At 39.7% G+C, this 21,794-nt stretch overlaps 2 protein-coding genes across 2 annotated transcripts; one reads left to right on the forward strand and one right to left on the reverse strand.

The window, feature by feature from the left end:
* Positions 1-626: 626 nt before the first annotated feature.
* Positions 627-7,265, forward strand: LOC140928059 (melanotransferrin-like). The gene is made up of 5 exons (XM_073377785.1): positions 627-907; positions 2,512-2,703; positions 3,548-3,823; positions 4,812-5,069; positions 5,383-7,265. The coding sequence occupies exons 1-5, from the start codon at positions 841-843 to the stop codon at positions 5,793-5,795; spliced, it is 1,206 nt and encodes a 401-aa protein (XP_073233886.1). The 5' UTR covers positions 627-840; the 3' UTR covers positions 5,796-7,265.
* Positions 7,120-21,431, reverse strand: LOC140928058 (melanotransferrin-like). The gene is made up of 5 exons (XM_073377784.1): positions 21,351-21,431; positions 10,434-10,646; positions 9,865-10,146; positions 8,523-8,786; positions 7,120-7,708 (listed from the first exon to the last, which is right to left on the reverse strand). Exons 1-5 carry the CDS (start codon positions 21,406-21,408, stop codon positions 7,197-7,199), a joined length of 1,329 nt encoding a protein of 442 aa, XP_073233885.1. The 5' UTR covers positions 21,409-21,431; the 3' UTR covers positions 7,120-7,196.
* Between the last annotated feature and the right edge of the window lie 363 nt (positions 21,432-21,794).

Genomic DNA, 21,794 nt, shown 5'->3' on the forward strand with positions numbered 1-21,794 from the left:
GTTGAAGATTATTTAAATTTAGTAAAGCTATCACCATAGCAACACTGTCAATCTTAATTCCACAGTGAGTTGTCACGCGACGCTTCAGTCGACTTTCAGTCACGCGACTATTTAACTTATTTTATTTTATGGATTATTATACAATTATCTGAAAGGTTAGCAAATCGATAAAGAGGTTTAAAAATACGTTTGTCGTCTCGCTGTCTTTATTGCCAAGCGGCTCCTGGTTACTAGAGGCTCTGTCTTTCCTTTCTTGAACAACAGTGAACAATTTGTCATCATTCCTATTTATCAAATTTCTGAAGGTTTTTTAAATTTGTTGAACAGAATGCGCGTCCTCAAGGCGATATCGCTTTCAGGATCGCTATTTTTTGCAAATGTTTCTTTTATTAGCTTGTTAACCCCTGGCAACTGGATTTGACCTTGAAATAGATCGGAATGTATGGCAAGGAATTATTGTACCGAATATGTATTTAGTCTACGTAATATTATAGGAAAGAATTCGATCGTGACGTTTGAAGAATAAGCTAATTTGGCGGATGTTATTAAAGTCAACGCATGATTGATCAAAAATCACGTTGACGATATAAATATCCACCAGTTCTCACTTATCGGGCAAGCATCATGTTGGTCGCTCGTGATCAAGGTACCGTGTTCGGCCGGCTATGGACGCGAACATCTTAAAAGGCTTAGACTTAAAATTGAAGACTGTGAAAGGTGCCTGTTCCAGCGACCGTAAAAAGCCTGTTTTGCAAGAGCACTTAGCCGTGTAATAGCTTCCACAGATCTCTGCCCGGAGATTCCTAAAACCTCGGTGGAAAAGGTCTTCCATATTTTGGTATGCTTCCTGTAGTTGTAGCTGTTGTCTTCTTCGGGCATTTTATAAGCTCATCGTCGATCGAAACAGGTGAGAATGATATGCAATTTATTTTGATATCGTGTGGTTAATGTGTTGATTGGCGTTTCTGCGCCTCGTTCATACGGGCAACTTGTAGAGCGGTCGAGTTTCTTGAGACCCGAAATAGGACAGCTTTTGATTGATCATGTTTTTATCCTTTACTTATTATGCAAATTGTAGCCATCAGATGCTTCGGTAGGAGCTGTAGACAAAACGGCTTCGCTGTTCTGTTGATTAAATATATCAGCTGAAAATAAAAAAATAATAACTGTTTTAATTTTCAGTTATATTCTGTTTGAACGTCGGAAAATCTCGCCATTTCTGAACACAGAATTTATGCCAAAAAAATCATCCCAAACTGAAAACAAAAGAACAGGAAGAAAATTTCTGCGCGTAAGACAGCTGTTTTATCAGCTGTTTATCTTGAGTTTTAATATTATGCCCAGCGGGTGAGTTAAAATAATTAGAAATCAAGAGCCATATTAAATGGGACCATTATGGCTCTTGTTAGAAATACATTGTATTGACTGTATTCTCATCAGGGGCACCCAACGACTTTTTTCTCTAAGATATCTGTTCGGAGAAGTACAAGTAGCCTTAAATTTTTTGTTACTTGAGGATGGCCACAAAAATATGTACAATTTTCGAAGCTTATCTAGTAAATTCCCTACGATTTTCTAAGGTATAATTTTTCACATTTCACTCCTGAGGTTATTATATTTTTCGTAGAAAAAAGGCAACTTAAAATTTTCGGATTCAAAAGTGTGATGGAAGAAGGAATCAGTAAAATTCTTACTTTCGGAATACGCTAAATTGCACCGAACATTTTCGGGAAAATAATACTGGAGCCCTTTTAATTTCGAAAAGACTCAAGTTCCCCTAGGATGACCGAACAGATACACACTTTATAGAGCCACTTAGAATGCATTTCTAGAGATCTTAAAGTACTACTCTGGATAGCCTAAAAAGTGTTTTCAATGTATTTAGAAGGAAACCGTCTTTGGGTACCCCTGTTCATTGCCGCTTTTCAGAAGGTGATTTAGTCTAGCAGACCAAGATAGCCTTGTCAGCTTTAAAAATATTTCGCCTCGCTCTAAGTGGTCCCTTCTTCTTATATTGTCAGATGATAAGTCTCGTGACCGTGGCTTACAGCATAATAAAATCAGTTCTTAGAGGGCCGTCAGACTTGTGTTTTAAAGTAAAAAAACAGCGTTTTTCACAAGATCGACTTGTTTAACCCTCAAGCATAACAGTTGGGTAATAAGTGTAGAGGGGTGCGTGTTTTAAAATAAGTCTGAGCGTTAAAAATCCTTTCATTTCATTTTGACAAAAATTCTGTGCCAAAGTGGCACGAGATATTTCGTCCTATTAAACTTCAAGTCCTCTCGTTTCTTAAAAAAATGCCAACCCTACTTACTACTATGTGCAATTTTAAAGCATAATTTTAAAGCAGCAACTGTCGGGATTTCCTCGACCTTATGACTATTGATATGACTCCTAACTAATAATACTACGATGCCCCTTACGTGACATCTACTTGAGCAGAAGCCTTATGAATCAGTAATATTTTTGTAATGTTATCAATGTGAATCATTTTCGCTTTTCAATGTTAGGAGTGCGCTGGTGCTGCATCTCGAAGCCAGAGATGGTCAAATGTCAACATTTGATGAATGTGACGTTACAGGTGACCTCACTTGCAAGTGTAACGTGTGTGAATGGAGGTAGACTGGACAACTGCATGAAGATGATTGTTAACGGTAGTGCTGACGTCATAACTCTAGGAGATGAGCACATTTATCAGGCTGGTATGTTACGTGCCTCTCTTTAATTTAAACCGCAACTCAATCATTCAGGATTCTGTGCTCGAGATAGCGAGAGTCCGTTAAAACATGAGGTCATATGCTTTCATCCCACCAATAACAGCGGCCACCGCTAGGTGGGGGGGGGGGGGGGGGGGGGGAGGATATGGTGTCGTAGCCTTTTATTCATCCGCACCTGAACGTGATAGTGCAGTCCCTTGTTTTCAAGTAACAGCAGAGCGAACGAAATACACGAGCACGCGTAAAAAGCACCACTCACAAGGGTATAATATATACGTTGTTGTTAAATTTCATTTTCTTATGTTTGAAACTCATTATCATACACAAGAGAGGATGTCATACATTATCATACCCAAAAAACAAAAGAAAAAAATTCAACCTGTGACAAAATTGAACCACAACATAAATTATACACTGAGGCTCGCGTATCTCGTTTTCTCAAATTTATCTCCAGAGAAAGTCGTGGACAACTCGTAGTCTGCCGATCTTGTAAAACAATTATATTCCATATAAAGGACCGCTTTCACTGAAGTTTCAGCAATTCAATACAATGCCCTACCCCGGTTAGTTCACTATTTGAAATATGTACACTGCGTAGCCTTCAGAGTCTGTGCTCACATTGTGGTTCGCTCCTCTGTAAAATGTTCTGAAATGGGTATAGCATTTATGGAGCTGAATCCAGTGATAGAATTGCAATCCCCTTTCATAAAATTATTCAAGCTAAATTCGCCCATAGACTAGTAAAGAACGCCACTTAAAACTTAATTCTTTCCTCATTCCCTTTGATTAGATTTCCAATGTCCTTTAGCATTCTGCTTTACTCCGACAGGGTCTCAACACGGTCTTGTACCAATAGTGGCAGAAGACTACGGCAATCGTGAAGAAGGTCTTAGCAGTTATGCCGTAGCTCTTATAAAGAGTAACCTTTCCAAAGAAATTTCTCTGGCGACATTGGAGAAGAGCAGAACATGTCATCCTTCTGCGGGGGACTCGGTCGGGTGGACAGCTCCTGTGGGGTATTTGATTGGTCATGGAGTGATGACGTCAAAAGATTGCAATCCATATGTATCTTCTGGGGAATTTTTTCAGAAAAGCTGTGTTCCAGGTATGTTGTTAGTATCTTTTACTCTAGTCCTACAGTGGTAAGTAGTATAATGCACACGTCTTTCTTACCTGTACCGTCTTTTCCTTTTTCTCAACTTACTTCTGGCAACAAAAACTACCCATTTCGATCGAAAAAAATTAACACGACTACATAAAACACTGCAATATGTCGAAAGTACCCAGTGTCTCTTCGTTCCATTCTAGATACTCTTAGTGGGTGAACGTTACCGAAATTTGCGTTTTCCTAACTGTTTCAACATTTTTTATGTATTCATGTCATTATTTGTGGGGTTAACAGAAAAAAAAAAACACTTGAATCCCGATAACGGGTTGCTCAAACAGTAAATGGTAGAAGCTCCATTCAGGGGACACCCTCGGGGCTAAGGTAAGTATCCCCTGAATAGGCGTGTCCCCTGAATAAGGGTTGGGCTGGGGTTTTTTAAATAATTAACCAACAAATAAAATATTCTGCCTCGGAATCTACTGCATTCATAATTCAGTAAAGAAGCTGGATAATGTTTTAAAAAATCGTGATATTATCTCCGATATGTTACGTGTTAAATTCCCGCTAGTGCAGTACAATGCGTACATAGTCTTAAATAGCAAAACTGGACCATTATTTTTTAATTCGATTGACGCTGCGAAAGAAGACACATTTTAGCTTTTTTAAAAGACAACGAATTCCGTGATATATAAGCCCTTTTAAGAGCAAGATTGTTCTGAGGACTTATATATATAAAAGCGAATTTCTTAGGCTTGCAAGAAACACGAAAATAAACCAGCCACACGCACAACCTACAATCCCTCTGCGAAAGGGCTGGCGCTCGAAAGGTCATCTTTTGAACCTGTTTATAGGCCTTTATAGGCCACGATGGTGAATTGAGTATATTATTAAACTCAGTTGATAAAGCAAATCTGATACATAGCATTCGGAGTAAGGGGCTACCGACGTTCCAAAAAGCTAAGTCGAATCTTTTTCAAATCCTTAGGGGCTCTATCCAGGAAGTACAATCCAGAAGGTAGCAATCCCAGCAAACTATGCGGGATTTGCTCCAATCAAAGAACTTGCCCACGAAACGCCTCGGAAAGGTATTATGGGTATCATGGAGCATACCGCTGCCTGACAGAAGGCGCAGGAGATGTTGCGTTTGTCAGCCATCTGAGTGTATTTGACTTCACAGGGCTGGAAAATGACCTTAATCCAGGAGAAGACTTTGGTCTACTCTGCCCCGATGGTAGTCGTAAAGGTAAAGTAAAAGTGAATTATGTGCGTGTTAACATGGCCAGCCTAGTTCCCATTTTTGTGTGGCCAGCTGTCTGTTTTGACCTTACCCTTGTATTTGTGAAAATCGGCAAAAAATAGAAAAAGCTTTAGAAAGAACAGTTTGACTTGCGTCCTTTTTAAAATTAGCTGAGAATCATTGAGGATGTGAGTTGTCATCTGGTTCACCTAAAGCCTTAACACATAGAATAAGAGTCAACGTAAGAGTTTGGTTCCCGTCTAAGCCTCTATTTTCTTTTCGTAATTAATTTTTAATCTTTACGTTTCATTTATGGCAGACGTCGGCAACTTCCAGACATGCAACCTTGCAAGAATCCCTTCCAGGGTTATCATGGGAAGGCCCGATGGGGACGAGATGGAGATTATTAAGCAAAAGCTTCTTCACCTTCATGAATTCCTCCTGTTAAAACCAGATTTATTCCAGTTATTTAACTCATCTGCGTATGGAAGCAAAGACTTACTCCTCAAGGACTCCACGGTCAAACTTATAGACGTAAAAGAAAAGAATTCAACCGAGGCATGGCTCGGCGAAAAGTACTTCAAAGCGCTTAAAACCCTGCGCTCTTGCCAAACAGTGGCTGCCGCTGCAAGATCTTTTGGGGAAACGTTGAAAACTTGGAAGGTTGGGCAGTTACTTTGCTTTTATTTAGTCTTATTTTTTTTCCTGTCTTCGATGTGCTTAATACAATGAAACTGTGGCAGTCCTCATCGATTCCACGAACAAGACCTAAAGTATTCGACCAATGGTCATTCGCTAATGAAAATAGGAGGTACAGGAATAGGTTAAAGGAACAACCTATCTAGAGGTCTAGAAGAACGGCAGGTACGGAGAGGGGACTAGCTGTTTTTTTTGTTAAGGTGAAAAAAAAAGTGTCCTACATTCTTACTATGAATGTTTTCACCAAAATGTACGTGTTCCCCCTTCCATCTTCGCAGCACTGAAGCTTTGCAGGAAGTATTAATTTGAAACTCTTTACGAAGTTCAACTTAAAACCCATCTGGTGGATTATTCTTTAGGAAAACAAAAACAAAACAAATAACATAAATGTGTCCACGGTAGAATGTATATAATCCTGTAGGCGGCTTTACTTTTTTGTTTCTCAATGTGATGACTTCAGTAAACTCGCGTTGTAAAATTACGTCAGTTCACCCAAAAACAGACCTCAATTAACGCACTATTTTAGCTCCTAGACGACTCAAGAAAACCGTGGCGTAACGGAGAAAATCAGAGGAGGAGAAAATCAGTCTCGGTAAAGGCTTTGCACGGTACATCGTCGACTGACTCAGGGGTAGTGTGTCGGGTCGGGAGAAACGATTCGATGAAAATTTTCAAGCATGGGTCGCGTGGTATATATTCCTCTCATCCCGACTGATATGCTCGATTATCAGCAGCTGTTGGGGAAACGAGCCCGCGCTCCTACCCCGAAAAGACGGGGCGGACCCGAGGAGCGGCGGAAATCGAACCTATCCGACTGATTACCCAAGGGTTTCCCAGGATTTGCATCGTGTGAAATTCCCCGACGTAAAAGAGGGGAAACCCTCTGAAACGACAATCCGACGGAAACTGTATTATCATTACTCCTGGTTTTGATATCATTACTCGCGTCAACGGATCTCAGTTCTTGATTTTGGGGGCGACGATGACAGTTTGAGCCCTTTAGAAGACATTACCGCTGCTAACAGAAGACAAAATTCACTTAGCAGTGTTATATTTTTGTTTTTCTTGAGTCAAGCATGCAAACTTGTATTCATTACACACAAAGTCATTGTAACAGTGGACTATTTCACACTATATGCCTACACATATATGGCTACCTACCTTTTTTCAGGCTTAACGCTGTGAAAAGTTTGAGCAAAAACCGGAAAAAAAGGAAAATCATTAACCAGTTTAAGTTAATCCATGAAGATGAGTTCCTTCATTTCTTAGGTCGCTATCTGAGCCCGACACTAAGCTACAAATAAAAGAAAAATTTAAAACTATCGAAAACTATCACTCTGCATAGATTAAGGACTACCCATGAGAACTGGAGAGAAAGTATCTGTTGCAAATTTTATATGTCCTCTACATGACAAAAAACTCCTTATGTCATAGCTACCAGAAATGCATGCGTGCGAAAGCCAACCTTGACGGCATCACTGAGTGACGTCGAGCTCTGCATTCCCGGACCTTACAGGACCCCATTACCAGCAGTGCTGTCAGCAGTATGAGCGTTATATAAGGCACGAGGTTGGTAGATATGCTGGTACTTGGAGGCTGGGTAGATATGCTGGTGGTTGGAGGCTGAGTGGTAGTTAGAAAGTCACATTCAGTCAGTGCCTCGATGTCTTTGACGTAATCGTTTCCGAGATAGCCTTGGTATGTTTGTTTTTCTGTCGCAATAGCAACCAGAGTAGTAGTAGAATCTTTGAAGAGCAAATCTTCGCCGTTGTACTTGGTGGAGTTGAAGAGTTGGAACTGGCTTGGGTTAGTCTGATTGACACCATACATTTCACTCATGTCAGTCAGAATCGTAATGATTGCGGCGATTTTGGTGTTGCCTTTTCTTGTCACCACCGCATGGGCCGGATTGACTCCAGTGTAACAAGTCGCGTGTTCGCCAATCTCTAATAAATAAATAGATGTCATTTAAATAGGCGATCAGTTATCCTTATGCCTCCCGGGAGTTCCCAGCTAATAACGGTGTGAGATTTTACCACGGGGACATTTTTCTTTTGTCTAAATGACCCGAAGATCCGTAGGAGGTGGGGGCACTCCCTTATTTGCCCTAAACTGGCATGTGCTGCTTAACAGGGTATGGTTTTTAGGAGTCTTAAAACAGGGTGTACAATTTTGCTATTTTAGCGTCTTTAACGGGGTGTGTTTTTCGACCGGGGGAACCCTCAAACGAGTTTGAAGGTTAGCGATGAGCTGTCTACATTTGTGATACCAATTATTTTTCCCTAAAGGTCTAATTCCATGTGTTAGAGTTAGTTTGAAAAATTACTTAGTTTTGTATGCAAAACAAAACGAATCAGGGCCATAAAACAAGATCTGTTGTCTTAAACTGGCCAGGAAAGCAAAATAAACATTTTTGTCTTAAATAGTCAGGGTTTGAAGGCCTCGGTAAGCGGCACACCTCTACCCAAACTCCCCAGGAGTCCCTCCCCCCCAAGCCGGCCTACGATGATTCCTAATGTAAGTCATGCCTCCTTGTATTGCAGGCGGATGCTAGACGCTCACTTTTACTATTAGGGTGAGATTTTCTGAATTGCTGAGCCGGAGTCTCAGCGCCTAACATTTCCTTTTGATCGCAAACATTCTTGTTCTTAGAATGACTTTGCTTTTTGTAACAAACGAGCGGCGGTAGGCTTCGCTTCTCTGTGATACATGCTCAGCGAAGCGTGTTTGAACATGTGCATATCAGGTGCCAGGTCTCACCTTTTCTGCTCCCGTCCCTGCAGAGGTACTCATAATCCGTCTGATTCCCATAATTTCCTTTTTTGATTGCTTTCTCTACGGTTCCGTGTTTAAAAAACGCTACATCTCCTTTACCATCCACCATGCACTTAAAGGCACCCTCGTGGCCAGCATATTCATTTTTGTCCTCATCAGCAGAGCATTTGTCAGCCCCAGTGCCTAAGCAGAGTACGCAGAGGTTGCTCGGAATATCTCCTGACGCGTTAAATCCCGCGGCACCAGCTCCTGCAACATAGAGACCATTCTATTAATTCATAAGTAAATCCTGTGTATTCATAGTCTGGGTATTCGGTTATTTATGATACATAATAAGGTATGCGGAATCGCTCTGGTCTGGGACAAGCCAAAACCAAGCGAAGGAGAGGTAACAAGATCGACGAACTCCATCTGGGCTTCCTCGCACGGAATCGGCGGGTCAACATTACCTCTGTACTGCTACCTAGAATAGAATGCATAAAGGTGGACTACGTCTTTTGCATCGATATCTGAGCATCATTACTTCATCCCCAGGGCTTATACTTAAAAGGTGTGAGTTGTTCATTACCTTGCTTCGCAGACGTAATGTAACTGCGGTTTGATGGTTCCGTCTATGGCGCAGGTTCGTTTGTCGTATGTGAACGGAAGCTTTAAACATAAGCTTTCTTTGAGTTCTTATTAGGGCCTATGCGGGGAGGTTCTGCCCGAAAGGGGTTTCTCTTTTAGGCTTCAGGAGTATCAAAGGGGTAGGGATTTCATTGCAGATGACAAGAGGAGCACGCAATCTTAATCTCCAGGTTTTTATTACGCATGCGTCGCATGTATGAAGCCAGCATTCTTTTGGACCTCCGCTAAGAATGAATGGAATGCACAGAACGCACTTTGATCAAGCGTGTTTGGACCTTCTATCACTCGTAATCTGATCACGCGTGTTTTGACCATCTGTTACGTTAACCTTACGCAAAGCCCAGCGATGGAGAAAAAGCGTTTTGACCTTAGATCGTTGTCGCCCGCACTCCGTAACCTTTGCTTATTACTAGTTAGTTAAAGTATATAACAAGGTAGGGAGATCTAACAGACGCACTTTATGGATGTAACAAAGACAAGAAAACCTTCCGGTAAGAGAAATACCGTGCTTGAAACTAGGTATGTGAAAGGCGTACCATTTGTAAATAGAAGTTATATACCGAAGGGGTACCTTTTCTGTAAAAATGGTATATGATAGGGAAAGGGGTTGGAAGCTGGGGCGTTGCTTACCCGTATAAAACTTCCTTGAGTCCTCCCTTCCCCCCCCCCCCCCCCCGGGGGAGGGAGCTGTAACACTTACCTGGTACACAGCTTTGATTGAAGAACTTTCCCGCAGAGATTAAATCATGGTTCATGTTTCCACAGGCTACTTCTGGAATAATTTTTGAGCTCAGAAGAAATCCAATAGGTATATTCCAGTCTGCATTTCTTGGGCGGGTCCCAGTATGGCAGGACTTCTTTCCTTTGAGTGTGGTTATATTGACATCTCGGTTAGCCCTTTTGACCGCAGCAACTGCATAATACCGCACTTTTGACAATCCATATTGTTCCGAAACAATAGGCACCAGATTACCCGTCTTCCCTGAATAATAAACAAATATTAGAATGCCATCCATGATGCATTTTTTCGTTATTAGTTTGCGTATCTATAAAAAAGAAAAAAATAAATTCACTTAGAAAGCTGAAAGAGAAAGGGATTTTAAAGCTGTGGCCGATCGTGAGAATAAACTGAGTCGGTGTATACCCATTATATTCCCTTTCCTGGGGGTTCGTGGGCGGGGGCGGTTAGTCAGGGTAGCTCAGTTCTGAGCGTTTTTACATGGGATGTAAGGTCATTAAAATTATTCACCATAGAATGCTATCCAGTACCTGCTTTGTACATGTCAGCGCCCTTTAGTGTCATAAGATCAGCTTCCTCACTTTTTATCTTGGCCACGCAATCATCAACTGAATTTTCTTCAACGCAGCCTACATCCACATCCAAACTTTTATTTCGGGCAGTTTCGTTCACGTACATCATAAAATCGGTACACTTGTTCTTCTCTGCAGCGCTAAGTACGCACCATCGGAAGCTGATTGGAGCTAAAAAAAAAAACTGAAGTGAAAATTTTACTTCAGACTTACTCCCCACACTTGTCCCCAAGAATGCTCCTTTTGACTCCGATCAGGAATGGCGCAGCCGCATTGGTCCCTATAACCTGCATTACCTATTGTTTTCAGGGATAGGAGCATTGTTATGTCACCATCCCTATTGTTTTCCCAGCCAATCACAAACCTTGTTTGGAACAGGTCCAGGTCGGCCCTTGTCTAGTCTTCAGGGCGGAAAAACGTTCTTCGCAAGCTTCTGCGCATCCTTTATCGCAGGCTCAAGTCGGGCTTTTCTGTGTGTTGACAGTGTTCGACAGTTTGTTTGTTTGTCACTGAGAGAGTTCTGACTAAGACTGAATGAAATGCACAAGGTGTGAACGTTTGCTCCTCGAAAAGCCTTTTTACTTTTGTGTGGTTTTTGTTTTTCGTCACTTGAAAATTACTTTGGACTCGGAACAACCAATGTTAAAGGAAAAACGGATCATTCCGTCAGTCTGAGGTGGAATAAAGAGTTTTGAACATTTCCATTGTTCATTCGATTTATTTGTGAGTTAATTTCGCCTTCTTTCGCTGGGCTGAATTAAAACCCACTTTTTTTTTAAATGAATGATTTTCCAGTAATCGGAGACCCATGTTTTGCGCACAGGATTCTGGGATCGCCAGGGGGCAAACATTACGAGTCGCTACAAAGAAATGTATGGCGTGGAGTTGTTTCTCCGTTAAAAGCGGTGTCTTTGGACAGAGAATGCCGCATTTTGCTGTGCTTTTAAGAGAAGCGGAGGAGACTTATATTGGGGCGTTGAAATTTCAAGTTTCTGTGCGATTAATGCGATAAATTCTATCGATAAACACTCCTTGCGTGAGGTTGGGGCTGAAATTTATATTTACTGAATTTACAGTGATCTACATGAAGAAAAGGTCTCGAAATATATAGTACAAATTGAATTGAAATATATAGTACAAATACATGTAGGAGGATTGGCTCATTTAAGCGTTTAAGTTATAATTACGTGTGGTGATATTTACGACGAGTGTAACAAAGCTCGGCCGCTATGAGCGCTGTGCGGCGCTGTGCGGTTTGTGACAAGACAACAATCATAGGTATGTACGTGGCCATCAAGATAAAAAATCCTCCTTTACTCTGGTATAAACAAAGTGACATTTACGAAATATTTCATGGAAACTACATGGTATTTAACCATTAGTAGATGAGGCAGAAATCGTACGAACGAGTAAGATTTCCGATACAAAAGCAGTCAGAGTGTGTAAATGAAGTGAATACTTTTTCACATGCCCAGATTTATTCCCTTTGTAGAACCAGCTTTATCCTTCTCTTCAGTCAAAGAACCATTTTGTGCGCCGTAAAACTTTCTCGGAAATACCGGTAGAAGGCCAGTAAACTTACTCTAGAAAAAAAGAATCATTTTTCTGTTGTTCAAATACTAAAAGTAGTCAGAGTTTTCTTCACTTTTAATTACATAGCTTTGTTTTCCACTGCACTGTGAAAGTTTCTGTTCTTTATAAGAAATAACTTTCTGTTCACAAATTTTCCATTTCACTCGCTGTGAAGTAGAGGACAACTGCCGGCAGTCACTTCAAAACAATTGACTCTGCCCGTAACACTGAATTACTGGAGCTGGATTTGTCTGAAGCGAGCAAAACAAATACCCTTATGTGCAGTTTTCTGAATTTTGTAACGATTGGCTGAGTTTAATTTGCTTGAATGAAGACCCTCACATGGACCAGTTATTCACTGAGTTAAAAATAAAGCGAGGAGAAGAGCTACATGGTGAAATATGGTTTAGCTGCGAAGCTCACTGCAACTGATGTTTTGCTTTTAAGATCTTTAGGTAGGTTGTTTTCGTACAAAAAATTCATTTCTTCATTGTCAGCAAGAAGTTTTTGCAATAATGTAATTTTAACTTTGTTTGAAGGAAATCCTACTTACATGTAGGTTTTTGACAGATGTTATGCATTTTCAACTTCACAACGCAAAGCATATATAATTTATATTTATCTCTTAGTACGCGAAACGATCAAGTTTAAAAATAAACTATAGTTGCTTTAAAACCGGTTTTTGGGAAGATTTTACTAGATAAAGATTGACCTTTTTTCTGCCAGCATATCAACGCAATAACTTCTACATGGAGGATTTTGTTTATATTTTAGTTACCTGCGAAACTACGAGTGTCCGATCGAGCGAGGGTTTTAAAATATCAGCTCGAGTGCGACAAGTTCAGTGCCTTCAAACACATTGTGGGCAAGCGTTAATTTTTTGGGGCAAATCACTGTCCAAAGATATGTTGTTTTTGTGTCCACAGTGGACCTCCGGAACTTATATATCCAGGAACTTCCTTATATGAACACATTTTGTGAATGCATCTTGAAAAAAATAGGACCTACGCATGCACGTTTCCAGTACAACGTAAGGAAATTGATGTCGTTAAAGTCCGTTTTACTATGAGGTATTTTTCGAGAAAATTAAGTAACGACAAGGTTATAACCACAGCTTGCAACTTTTGAAGACAAATTGCCTGTTCTTTCCAGGTTATGAGTGGCAACATCTTATTTTTAGGCAATAAAATATTTGAAATCCCGCCATTTTTTCAAACCCGGTCAGGGGATCTGGGCAAAAAAGTTCACGCATGCTCATTACGTTTTTCCGCCCTGAATGTCTAGGGCATTTTCCCAGGTCTTCTCGGTCAAAAAAGCATTGGCCGCGCGGAATAATGTGGCCTAGGGACTAGGCGTTCTTGGCTCGGTCAATCCTGGACTCTACTGTGAATTGTGACGTTTCAGGCTTCGAGCGGACAACGGGCAATATCAACGTCACTCCCTGTTCTCTTTCCATCCTCCCGCTCGTTCTCAGGACAGTGAAGCCTGCGGAGGAGGCTAGGCTGGGCATAGGTTAGTTGAAACAGATGACCAATAACAGAGGCGACCCGTTTTCGATGAATTTCGTCCTCAGTTAACTAAAATTTAGCAGTGAATTCTGCTTGAGTGACTTTAAGTTTGAAAAGATACTTAAGACAACCTAATAACACTAGCGGAAGCTAGCGTTGTTTGACAAAAGACATTTTACGGCGTCGAGACGAGTACGGTTCCGAGCATTGCGCCGCATTAACCTTGTCCTTAACTACTCTTCAAAGAGGCGGGATAAAAACACACAGACACCACTATATCTTCAATCGGCGACAAAATTGTTGATAAAATAAACTCAAATAGGGTAACCGCAGAGAACAAAGAATCCACACCCCTCGCCCCTCCCCGTTGTTCAAAGTTGAGGTGTTTGTTGTTATCTGTAGGTAGCTCGAACAGCGGCACAACATTGCATGGAGGGGATGCGGGAGGAAAAGCTTTATTTTCCCTCTGGAAGTCAGTACATATCAAGAGCCATAATGGGACAGAGAGGGAATCTTAGTGCGTTTGCCGGGATATGTGAATTTCACTAAAGTTATTTTTAGAGGTTGTAATTAAACGGATGTCTAATTCCTGGGAAGTCCGCACATTTTAATTGATCGTTTGCAGAATATTGTAATGGCGATCGACTGTTGAATATTGAACATGACCTTTTCGAGTGAGTTTTACAGGCGTTTAGATTTCGGCATCAATATGCTAGATGAGCCTGATGAGCGCATTTCTTTTCAAGAAACTGAAGTTAGCGTTCCTACTCGCAAGCGTAGGATAAGCGATGATTTGTCCGAAGAGGACTCAAATTCTGTTTCCCCCTGAGAAAGCTGGGAGAAGAAGTCCGCTTATGAAAACAAGCAGACGAAAGTCAAAGAATTAACTAATATGCTTAAAATGATGCTGCTTGTTCCAATAAGTTTTTTCCTTCTGGAGGGTAGATTATGCTCTGAAGGGTTCTAAGTTTTGATTTAACAAATGTGATTTTTGCTACTTTTTTCCCACTGAGAGGTCATGACACGCATATTGATTTTCTGTGGGTTTTGTTTCTAGTCGGCAGGATTGGCCCCCTGATGATTGGCCCCCTTTGTTGAGGCTAAATATGGGTTTTAGGTTGTTTAATTTTCTCCAAAGTGCCTCCTGGATCTGAATAACTAAAAGCGATTACATTTGTCCATGAATGTGATGGTTTCCTGGAATGTTTTGACACGCTGGGCCAACAACCTCGAATGTCGAATGAACTTGACGGATTTTGTTTGCGTCCTCTGCAACTGAAGAAACAAGTTCCAGATACAATGTTCTGAGCGTCGAGTATTTCTTCGATTAGCCATTAGCTTTCAATTGGTTTCCAAATTTTTCATGACTTATTGTTAGTCCTGTTAGAGCTGTTCTGATACGAAGTTCTAACACATGGGACGAAGTTTACTTTGTAGTCTTTTTAACAGCACCTCTGCTACTTTCCTGTTTTGATTTCTGCTGTGATTTTCTTACATTTTAGCGTTTTCGTTCGAATTGCGCGTCGACGTCGCTTCACTAGAATTTGACGTTTGGCTGCTTTGATTGTTTTGTGCAACAGTTATTCCCACTCCTCTGTTTGCCGTTTGCTGTTGTTTTTTCTTCCTGCCGAGGTTCCAGTACCGAAATTGAAATTTCTGTGATAAGGATCGCTGTCCGCGGACCTCCTAAAAAACTGATATAGCATCTAGCAAATCAGTCAACTCCAACGAAATCGTGGAATCTAGCTCCCAACCGGAACAATCCCTCAAGATAAAACCAATTCCTTTGTTTACAAAATCACTTTCGTCGATGAAACGCACCACCACGCAGGACGCCATTATTTTTTGACAGCGCTGAATAAAAGTTTGCGGACCACTCGGGAAACCAATTTCCGATTAATTCAAGTGTTTGATTAGTTTAAAAATAACTTTGGTGAAATTCACATATCCCACGGGCTAGACTGGGCCTTTCCGTCTCTGTCCCATTATGGCTCTTGTACATATATAAAGCGTCAGAAAGGCCCTTCAGGACAACAACAACAACAACAACAATACCTTTATTCACCTTGTACTTAATTAATTACATACTCACGTGAAAGAGAAAAAAATATATATTTATTTGTACTTAATAAGGCCTGGAGCTGAAATAATCCTAAGATTTTCTAGCCAGTTCTCCAGAATTTAAAGTTTTAGAGAATTGAGATAGAATTTATTTCTAAAGAAGCAGTTTTAAAATACGATGTATTAAGAAAGAAAGTGTATATGCTTAAGTTATGTTAACTATGTTGTTCTGACAGCAAATAAGGTTTCAATTGTTTTTGGAATTGGTATGTGTTTAGTTCTTTAAGAGTTATGGGAATTTTGTCCCAGATGGTACATGCAGCATATCCGATTGTTTGTTTCCCCGTATTAGTTCGCACTTTTTTTACGTAAAGATTCTGTTTCGATGCATATCTGGTATTGTATTTGTGGACATTACTGGCATATTGAAAATAGTTTGAGAACAGCTTTGGCAGGAGGCCTTTATGCCAGAGGTACGTGAATATTAGAATCTGAAATCGATAAACATTATGTACCGTAAGAACGTCTAATAAATTTAGTAGGGGAAGTGCACTTTCTGTGTGTTCACCATACGTGGTGGCAAAGAAAATAAGCCTAGCAGAATGGTTTTGCTTAACTTGTATCTTATCAATATGTGTTTTGTATGCACTCCCCCATGCTAATATTACATAAGAGATATATGGGTATATTAAGCTATAGTAGATTTGTTTCATTTGTAGAAGAGTTAGATAATGTCTCAGCTTAGATATAATACCATTGTTTCGCGCAATAGGCCACTTGCACTAAGAGGTCACGTGACCAATGCTTCCTTTAAACAATGAGTTGGAATCTTGCTGATGCCAAAAATTGTTGGAACACACAAAAATTATCTTATACCCGAAATTTGAGAGGAAACGCATTTAAGGGAGATATTTTATGGCACTTTGATTTTTCAGCAAAGTAGTATGATTTGTATTGGCGGCCATGTTGGAGGGCATGCTTTTGCCCTCCAACATGGCCGCCAAAACTACTTTTTGCTTATATCTTGTTCAACGTTTCATAGTTACCCTCAGATGTGCTGTAAACGTTATCACATCATCTTTTCAACATTTTCCTTGAAGTTTAAGTGCAAAATTTGTGTTCAGAGAGAGGTAATTCATAATTTTTAAAATCACATTTTGGTCACGTGACCATTTACGAACTTATTCATTTTAAGAAAATGGTGCGGGTTTGAAAAACCAAATTACTATTATTTTGTTTAAGATATGACCCACTCATCGTTTTTCGAAGGCAAAATCATATAACTTTCATTTGCTTAAAAACGATGTCACATGCCTCTTAGTGCAAATGGCCTATTCTTGTACAGATGTATGAGATATGGTGATTGAAAGACATCGTTTCATCAAGCAAGACACCTAGATACTTTATTTTTTGCTTCCTTTGCAGCACATTTATTGTACCGTCTGCACTTTCAATCTTGATACTTACTTGGTCATCTTTTTTCTTTGACGATTTAATGATCATGAAGTTTGTTTTAGTGAAATTAATTGACAATCTATTTACATCACACCATATTTTCACTTTTTTAAGTTCAGAGTTAACTATTTCCTCAAGATCTTTCAGGTTGCGGGCTGAGGCAAAAACGTTTGTATCGTCTGCAAATATTCTAAATGTTAGAGCATTTGAACAGTTTGGTAAATCGTTTATGTAGATTAAAAATAATACCGGGCCTAGGGAACTCCCTTGTGGAATACCGCACGTCATTGTTTGCTTTGACGAAATTGTATTTCCCATCTGTACATATTGCTGTCTATTTGTGAGATAGCTTGCAAAAAGTTGGAGAGGCACGCTGCGTATCCCGTAGCGTTCCATTTTCTTACGTAAAATTGTGTGGTTCACCGTATCAAACGCCTTGGAAAAGTCCAAAAACACGCCACAGGAATACAAATTGTTATCTATCGCATTACGTAAATTATCAGCAATTTCTGCAATGGCTTGTGAGGTTGAATGTCCCTTTCTAAAGCCGAATTGGAACTCGTATAGGATTTTACGCTTTTCCAAGTAATTAACAAGCTGTTCACAAATGATTTTTTCGAAAATTTGGGTTAGTGCAGAGAGTGTAGAGATAGGTCGATAATTAAAAGGATCCATCTCCTCACCCCCTTTATCTATTGGTGTGACTTTTGAAACTTTAAAATTTTCCGGAAATGTTCCTTGCAATAGAGATTGATTGAAAACCACACTTAATGCCTCATATATATGGTTTGCTACATATTTTATGCATCTTCTTGGAATATCTAATGCCGACTTGTCTACTTTCAAACTCATTATTTTGTCATATACTTCAGTCGGGCAAATGCCACGGAACATAAAACCATTTGGTGTCATAGTTCTATCTAAATACACTGAAGGGTCTATGTCATGTTTTGGTAGTTTATCTGCTAGGCCATTTCCAACATTTATAAAATGGCTGTTTAATTGATCACAAATACTCTGCTTGTCTATATAAATTCTATTGTCACGCAGCAGTTTCTTGATTGTATGTTGAGTATTTTCTTTTTTTGTTCTTATTACTTTGCTAATTAATTTCCATGTGCATTTTATGTTTTCTTTGTTCAGTTCAAATTGTTTAGAAAAATAATTCTTTTTAGCTGCGTGGATAATCCTATTCAACTTATTACTATATGCTTTATACTCTTTTACTTTGCCTGGGTCCATACTGTATAAATTAGTCTTTACTAATTTGTGTCTTTGTCTGATTGAGTGCATGATTGCTTTCGAAATCCAAGGCCTTTCTAAACGCTTTCGTTGCCGTTTTGATGCTTTGCGCAAAGGAGCATGACGGTCTGTGATAGCGGTCAGATTGTCTACAATAGTAGTTACACTTTCATTAACATCAGTTGATATCAAGCTTTTGAAGTCAACTGCAAGTAAATCTTGGTGAAAGGCATTTTCATTAAAATATCTAAAGTCTCGAAAAAACCTTGGTTTATTATTTGTCGGCAGTGTGTTGGCCATTGTACAGAATACAGGTAGATGATCAAAAATATCAGCAAGGCAGAGTCCAGATTTAATTAGCTTTTCGGGCGTATTCGTGTATATATCATCGATAAGTGTGGCCGTATGGTCCGTTATTCTGGTTGGTTTGGTAATAATTGGCATAAATCCTAAGCTAAGAAGCATGTCTAGGTACTCTGACGTTTGTTTATCTTCGTTATATTTCAATAGATTCTCGTTGAGGTCCCCAAGGACCAACACCTCGTGTCCCTTGGTATTAAGTTGTTCTAATTGTTTTTTCAAAATACTATGAAATAGGTCTCGGTTTCCTTTAGGGTGTCTATAGACACAGCCTATTATAATATTTTTTTGTGCAGTACGTGCCAGCTCTATCCAGCATGACTCTATTCCATCATCCGAGATATCTAAGTCACTCCTTCGTGAAAATTCCAAGTTATTAGATAAATACAGACCAACACCTCCTGCCTGCGTTTTTGAGTTAGTGTTCACAAAAGCATAACCAGGAATATTCAAATTTGCACTCGTATTTTCATTAATTTTACTCTCTGATATTGCGATGATATCTGGCGTTGTCTTAACTGTGCTTAGAATATCATGCAGCAAGGATTTGTTTTTTCCCAAACTACGAATATTACAGTGGAATATCGAAAACCCTTTTTGTTTAAAAGCGTCATCAAATATTTTGCCAGACTTTTTAACTGAATAATAGTGAGATTCAATGTAATTATCATTAGCGCACTTAAATGGGTCATTTTTGTCTGGTGAAACAACTATATCCCTGTATAAGTCTACTTTTCCAGAAAGTCGATCTTCCGAGTTATAAACCCACGAGCCTATGGTTTTTAGGAATTCATCATTTTCCAAATCTTGAAAAGGAAAAGAGTAATTTGGTATTATTCTAATACCGGTAACGGAGTTATTATGATAGTGCATTATTATAAGCTATGGAAAATTTTGGTAATAAATACTTAGTAAAGAGTAACAACATAATAAAAGTAATACACCGGCTACACTACTTATCTTATAGGAGCGATTCCAATTCAAGACTGGTTTGAACGTGGGGGAAGGCTGCTCTTAAATTTATCGAGGGCTTCGTATGAATCAATTACCACTACGGTCGACTTATCTGATTCTTTAACATAGATTCGGCTGTTCTGAGTCCAGATATGTTTCCATCTGATCTTTTTCCTCAGCTTGTTAACTTCGCCGAACAGCTCTTCCTTGTACCTGGTCAGGGATTCGGATATGTATACTTTGCTTTCGGCAGTGATACCAAGATCGGGGAGGTCACTAGCTTTCTTGTCAATAAGCTTCCTTCGGTTCGTATAGAAGCTATTCCTCATATCCCTTCTCGTGAACTTGACTATTATCTTTGGTGGTGCATCTTCTTTAAAAGTTGGCAATGGGTGAGAGGTCGATATATCTGCCTCCTTCACTTGTACGCCGATAGCTTGCCCAACCGCCATTACAAGCTGATTACACGTGTAACTCTCACTCGGCGGCACGCCCGAAATTTCAAGGTAGTCTCTCCTTAGATATTCCGCCAGGTTTTCAAAGCCATTCATTGCGTCTTGAGCCTGCTTTTTTGCATCGTCTAGGTCTTTCCGCATCTGCTTCAGGCTCGTTCCCTGTCTTTGAATCTTCTCATTAGCTTGTTTCAACTGTGCAAGTACATCATCGTATTTCCCATTTACGAAGTCAACTAAACGTTTTAACTCCTGAAACCCGTTGTTCAGATTGTCTAACTTCCGTTCTAAGGGTTCTATTGCTTCTTTTAAAAGATTCTTAATCTCTTCTCGTGTAATACCCATTTTTGCGCCGTTTTGGACGGAAGGCCGTTCAAACCCGACCGACCGCCATCACGGCAAATGCAAATGAAGTGTTTCAACTAATTTTGTCGCCGATTGTAGCTTTAGGTCATGTAGCAGCTGCTTAATTGGAAGAATGACAAGTTATTGATTCCTGCGACCAATTATATAGGACAGACATTCTGAGCAGCTTCTACACTACTCAGCTTAATTAGAAATTTATATTAGTTCTTCTTCTGAAATAGATTTAGAGCATTGCGCTTCTTTGTTAATCGAAATCTTTGCTCTTATTTTCACCGCTGTAAGTAAAAAAAATTCTTAACCCCTGCTGTCAGTGATATTAGTTTACATTTTCTCGAAAAAATCACAAGGATCGATCCTAGGTTGATATAAATATCGCCTGAGGTCTTTGTTTGTGTGCACTACATACCTTTGGTGTGATACGGTGGAAGAAAACTCTTAGCTTTACTGACTTCATTACCTTCAATAAAATTCTTCGGCTCAGCAGTCTTGACTTTCAAACCCGTTCAAACTCCAGTCAATAAAATTTTTGTAGTTGGATTGTTCGTCTCTTTTCAGGATACATTGAATTCTCTTTGGACAACCAAAAACTCCGACAAAACAAAATTGGAGGTAGGCTATTTCTTTAAGCAAAATATTGTACAACTTTAACCTTTCCCTACTAATGCAGCCTTTTAATTAGTGATCCGTCGCATTTTTTTTCCCTAGTTGGTACTGTTTGACTGGCGTATTTTTGCACAATCTTTTCTTCAGTTTGCTTTCGGTTATATTGCGATTTTACTCTCAATTAATTTGTTTCAAGCTGACTTCTCTCGTTGATCTTTACAGCTTTCTGGTGGACAGAGCATTACACTCGCAGTAAAATGCACGTAAAACAAAGAAACGTCATCAAATTTAGATTGGCTTACCTGAATAAACAACGTTGGGGATAATCAAAGACAAAAAAGCCAGCAAAGTTTTTCCCATCTTCGCCTGCCGTAGATAGAAACCACACAACACCCTTAAGCGGCTATCTGTTACGGACCAGAGCGCTGTAACTACGCGAAAACTTGGAGCTGTCAGTACAGTCGCTGACATGAACTTCCTTAGCAACTTCAAAAGGGGGAAATTTGCGTATTCAAAAAGGTACCGTTACGATCGTAAAACAATGGTTACTCATTTTTATTAAGATGCAACCAGTTGAATACGATAACATCAATTTCAGTTTGCCCAAGGCTTATCTAGAACAACATTTTTCATAAACAGTTTCATGGAAGCATAAATGGTACACTGGAGAAACATTTATATTCTTACTGAATCATTCCACTTATGCAGAGATCTGGAAGGCCACCCATTCCTTTTCCAACTGCTGC

This window comes from Porites lutea, chromosome 2, assembly GCF_958299795.1.
Source record: "Porites lutea chromosome 2, jaPorLute2.1, whole genome shotgun sequence".
Classification (NCBI taxonomy): Eukaryota; Metazoa; Cnidaria; class Anthozoa; order Scleractinia; family Poritidae; genus Porites; species Porites lutea.

Excerpts from the sequence above, each read along its gene's own strand:
- LOC140928059 (XM_073377785.1), top strand. The coding sequence starts at position 841 with ATGCTTCCTGTAGTTGTAGCTGTTGTCTTCTTCGGGCATTTTATAAGC. Across the intron at positions 3,824-4,811 it reads TCAGAAAAGCTGTGTTCCAG|GGGCTCTATCCAGGAAGTAC; the intron begins GTATGTTGTTAG and ends TCAAATCCTTAG. Across the intron at positions 5,070-5,382 it reads CCCCGATGGTAGTCGTAAAG|ACGTCGGCAACTTCCAGACA; the intron begins GTAAAGTAAAAG and ends CATTTATGGCAG.
- LOC140928058 (XM_073377784.1), bottom strand. The coding sequence starts at position 21,408 with ATGGGAAAAACTTTGCTGGCTTTTTTGTCTTTGATTATCCCCAACGTT. Across the intron at positions 10,147-10,433 it reads CGCTGACATGTACAAAGCAG|GGAAGACGGGTAATCTGGTG; the intron begins GTACTGGATAGC and ends TTTATTATTCAG. Across the intron at positions 7,709-8,522 it reads CAGGGACGGGAGCAGAAAAG|AGATTGGCGAACACGCGACT; the intron begins GTGAGACCTGGC and ends TTTATTTATTAG.